General features: G+C 39.6%; 1 protein-coding gene across 3 annotated transcripts; it reads left to right on the top strand.

Annotated features, from left to right (window-relative positions):
* On the top strand, positions 1-4,237 carry LYRM2 (LYR motif containing 2). 3 transcript variants are annotated; one of them, XM_044676440.1, is made up of 4 exons: positions 1-167; positions 2,150-2,290; positions 3,332-3,455; positions 3,791-4,237. In XM_044676440.1, exons 1-3 carry the CDS (start codon positions 126-128, stop codon positions 3,410-3,412), a joined length of 264 nt encoding a protein of 87 aa, XP_044532375.1. In that variant the 5' UTR covers positions 1-125; the 3' UTR covers positions 3,413-3,455; positions 3,791-4,237. The 3 variants fall into 3 exon arrangements, with proteins under 3 accessions (XP_044532375.1, XP_044532376.1, XP_044532374.1); XM_044676441.1 differs by lacking the exon at positions 3,332-3,455 and having other exon boundaries at positions 4-167; XM_044676439.1 differs by lacking the exon at positions 3,332-3,455 and having other exon boundaries at positions 4-167; positions 2,150-2,456.
* The last annotated feature ends 428 nt before the right edge of the window (positions 4,238-4,665 follow it).

Below are 4,665 nucleotides of genomic sequence, written 5' to 3'. Positions count from 1 at the left end.
CCCCTGAATCTCTCGCGAGAGCCTAACAGTCCCTTAATTTGAGCTTCCGCTCTTGCGCACTGTCGCCTGAGGTACCGGTAGGGAAAGGAGGTTGCGGAGGTTGAAGTCCGGTTCTCGGGCTGGCCATGTCCTCTCGCTCACCCCTTGTAGCGCTAACTCTCAAAGAGGTACCCACTGGGCCCCTACGTCCCGACCCCTTTGCTGCTTGTGGTCTTCTCTCCCCTCGCTTCTTGTCTGTCTTCTGTTTGTCCCTGTGCCCTCTGTTAGATGTGTGCCTTGGTCGGACTCTATTCTCGGGGTTGGCAGCGGGGGGCGCGCGCGTTTTCGCTTTCGTGCGGGTTTCGGAGCACCTAGGACTGAGAAGAGCTCTCGTTTATAAAGCTTTTTTAGCCTAGGTGGCGCTCCCCTCCCCCCCACCCCCGGCCCTGTTTTTCAGATGAAGAAACTGACCCTCCTGAAATGAATATCCCTAGGTACATAGGAAGTACTGTCGTGCCAGGGAAAGAGCCCTGACTCTGGGATCCAGTCGTTTCTGATGCTTATGCCGTATATAGCTTGGGGGAAGTCACTCGAACCTCTTTGAGCCTCAGTTTCCTCTTCTTTAAAAAAAAAAAAAGGTCGGGGCGGGGGTGTGGGTGGGTAGGAGGAGAGGGATAGACTGGTCTCGGAAGTCCCTTCCATCTGCTTCTGTACCAACTATTCTCAGCCCCTCCCAAGGAACCCCTGGGAGTCCCGAGACTCTTTTGGAGGATACCTAAGTCAATTTTCATAATGTTGATACTATTTTGTCTTTTTTCACCTCACAAGTATCAGTGGAATTTTCCAGAGATTTTATGAACTGTGAATTAAAGATTTACCTGCAAACATGAAGATTGAAAAATACCTCCCCCAGATAGCTGTGACCCACAGAACTGAAAGCTTTTCGGGGGTACTCAGTAATTTTTAAGAATGGGGCTTGAAACCAGAAATGTTGATCTCTACCTACATGGAGGGGAGTCACAGTTATTGTCAGGATATTCTCTCAGTTTTAGGGGCTTCAAAGCTGGAAGATTTAGATTAACCCCCTTTCATTTTCAGATGAGAAGGGATAAGCATTTATTGAGCATTTACCATATGCTAGGCAGACCTGGAAAATAAGCAATTTGCCCACAATCACACATGTTGGAAGTAGTAGAGGGCTGGTTAGAGTCCTGGTCCCTCTACAATATGTGGCAGGCACTGGGCTAAGTACAATTATCTCATTTGATCATCACAACAACTCCTAGAGGTAGGTACTGTTATTATCTCCCTTTTACAGATGAACTGAGGTATACAGGTGAAGTAAGGCTTGCCCAGCCAAAGTTACATAGTTATTGTCTGAGAACAGCTTTGAATTCAGGGCTTTTTGACTCTAGGTTCCCTCTTTTTCTACTGTGCCTCCTCACTACCACTGCAAATAACTGCTTTCAAAGGTTATCATTAGTGAAGGACCTTCTGGAATTTAGATCAACTAGTCCAAAGTTTTACTGAGGAATAAACTGAGATCCTCAGGCTTGTGTGACTTGTCAAAGTTCACACACTGAATTAGAAGTTCCTTTTGTACTCCTTTAAAAAGTTCATATAATTAAATACAGTTACCTATATATCTCCTGGTGTTTGCAGAATAGGTGGGCGGGGAGGGGTTAGTGGTCCAAGAAGGTATGTTCAAGGTATGAAAGACTTGAAGTCATCTGCAGTAATTTAGTGTAATGGGAACAAGCTTGCTTGGTTCTAATTTCCTTTCTCAGTGGTCCTGTAGTAGAAACCATGTTGGACTGAATTAGATTTTTGTTATAGACTCAAGAGTTGTCTATAACAAACTGATCTTAATCAAGGCTCTTCACCTCTTTTGAGAGTCTGTAGTTTTCTTATGTGAAAAAAGAAGTAGTTTGAATCACACATTTTTTTTTAGATGTGGCCAGTGTGGAAATTTGTCTTAATTGATAATGCTTATGTGTTACAAGTTTTGTATTTTTATCTATAGGGAGTGGGGAAGTAGGAGGGAGAAAAAAAATAAATGCTTGATTAAAAAAAAAGTTTCCACTAGATGGTCTCTTAAGACCCCTTTAGCTCTCTAACTATTGCTTAGAAGTTCAGGTATAATTGAGGTTATTTTTCCTTTCTGGAACAGTTCATGAGAAGGCAACAAGTCCTTCTTCTATACAGAAAGATTTTACAAGCAATTCGGGAGGTACCAAATGAAAATGACCGCAAATATCTACAGAACTGGGCAAGGGAAGAATTCAAAAGAAATAAAAGTGCCACAGAAGAGGTAAGGACGGACAAGAGCTTGAATTGGTGGCAACAGCCCCCTCTTTCACTACTTTCCAGCTTCTTTTCACTTAAGAATGCCACAGAAGAGGTAAGGACGAACAAGAACTTGACCTGGTGGCAGCAGCGCCCCCTTTCACTACTTTCCAGCGTCTTTTCATTTAAGGGTAAGCTTTAAATCAAAATTTTAAATACATTTAGCGTGAGTGCTGTCTACTTGAATTAAATATTTCTCTATACCCTAATGAGGTACTACATTTTTTGAGTGCCTTTTTCTTTTAAAAATTTCTTTGATGTACTTAAAAAAAATTTTTTTTTTACTTCTTTGAAGGAATTGCCTATATTAGTGGTGTCAGACTCTCAGAAATGGGGACCACTAATCCATACATAAAGATTCTAGTGGGTACTTAGTTTCAAAATGTAATGTTGTCTGTGTTTTATTGTATATCTATTTACTTTATTAAATATTTCTCAACTATATTTTATTTGGTTCAACCTGAACTTGGGAGGTTTATGTGTTGTAATGGGCCACACATTTGACACCCCTGGCTTACATACTATGAAATATATTTTTAATTTAAATGAGACCAATAATTTTTTTAAGTTAAGTATTTCCAGGCAGTTTTTATTCTGTAGGTACCACTACCTTTCAAATAATTTTTACATGATTTTGAATTGGGAAGTATAGGGGAAAAGAGGAGAAAGAAATGTTGCACATGTTTGGCATACCTAATTGCTTTCCTCTTTCTTAAAAATATTAGCTATTGGGGGCAGCTTGGTGGCTCAGTGGATTGAGAGCCAGGCCTAGGAGGTCTTAGGTTCAAATCTGGCCTCAGATATTTCCTAGCTGTGTGACCCTGGGCGTCACAACTTCCATTGTCTAGCCCTTACTGCTCTTCTGCCTTAGAACCCATATATAGTATTGATTCTAAGACAGAAGGTAAGGGTTTAAAAAAAATGTTAGTCATCTGCAAATACTGAAGCGGCAGCTACTCAGTCCTTTTTTCAATGTGTCTCTTGACTAGATTTCAATTTCTTCTAGGACGTAATCAGAATGATGATTACCCAGGGAAATCTACAACTGAAGGAGTTGGAAAAAACACTCAACTTAGCAAAAGCATAATTTCCCTAAAGGGTTTTCAAAATCTGTGTCAGAATGCTTCAAGGTAAATGGAGTTTTATACTCATTGCAAAGAGTAGGAATCTAAGGTGTTTGTCACATCCCTTGCTTAGTGATCATCCTACTGCAAAGTAAAAAAACATGCTACATTTGTGCAAAATAGCCACATATGGACCCTGACTTGTGTTAAGGAAGAACAAAGTAACCTCCATTGCCTATCCCTTACTGCTCTTCTGCCTTAGAACCAATACAGAGTATTGATTCTGAGATGGAAGGTAAAGGTCTAAAAAAAAAAATGTTAGCCATCTGCAAACACTGAAGTGGCAGATATTCAGTCCTTTTTTCAATGTGTCTCTTGACTAGATTTCAATTTCCTCTTAGGATGTAATCAGAATGATGATTACCCAAGGAAACCTACAACTGAAGGAATTGGAGAAAACGTTGAACTTAGCAAAAGCATAACTTCATAACTTCCCTAAGGGGTTTTCAAAATATGTCGGAGTACTACAAGGTAAATGGAGTTTTAAACTCATTGCAAAGAGTAGGAATTTAAGGTGTTTGTAACATCCCTTGCCTAGTGATCATCCCACTGCAGAGTCAAAAAACATGCTACATTTGTGCAAAATAGCCACGTATGGACCCTGACTTGTGTTAAAGAACAACAAAGTAAAGAACATCTTCGGAGTTGCCTTAGCAGTGAAAAATAAATACCACGGACTTGTTTTATTATTTTGGATATGCTGTCAGGTTTCATGAGAAATAACACAAACCAAAACATAACATTGGTAAAATATCATTAAATATATGTTTTCTTGCATGTCACAAAAATGCTAGACTCTTATTTTTCCTCTGTCTCTTATTAGAGCCTTGGTACAAACATTTCTTTTTGTGTTTCAGAACAAAGCTCATTATTCACTTTGTGAAAATAAAGTAAATTTTACATGGTAGCTAACTTATTTGGGGTAGATAAGTAGTACTGTAGATAGAGTGCTGGGCCTGGAGTCAGGAACTCATCTTTGTGAGTTCAGATTTGGCCTTAGGCACTAGCTGTTTCATCCTGGACAAGTAACTTAACTCTGTTTGCCTCAGTTTCTTCATTTAGGGATTTGTTTTGCTCTGTAAAATAGCTGGAGAAGGAATGGCAAACCATTCCAAGAAAATCCCAAATGGATTCATGAAAATTCAGACACAACTGAAAAACAAGAAAAGATATCTTATAATAATTTGTATTTTGGTCATTTCAGTAGATTATCATT

This window comes from Gracilinanus agilis, chromosome 4 (genome assembly GCF_016433145.1).
Source record: "Gracilinanus agilis isolate LMUSP501 chromosome 4, AgileGrace, whole genome shotgun sequence".
Classification (NCBI taxonomy): Eukaryota; Metazoa; Chordata; class Mammalia; order Didelphimorphia; family Didelphidae; genus Gracilinanus; species Gracilinanus agilis.
Note: the sequence above shows the minus strand (reverse complement) of the source record. Positions and strands in the feature narration are given on the sequence as shown.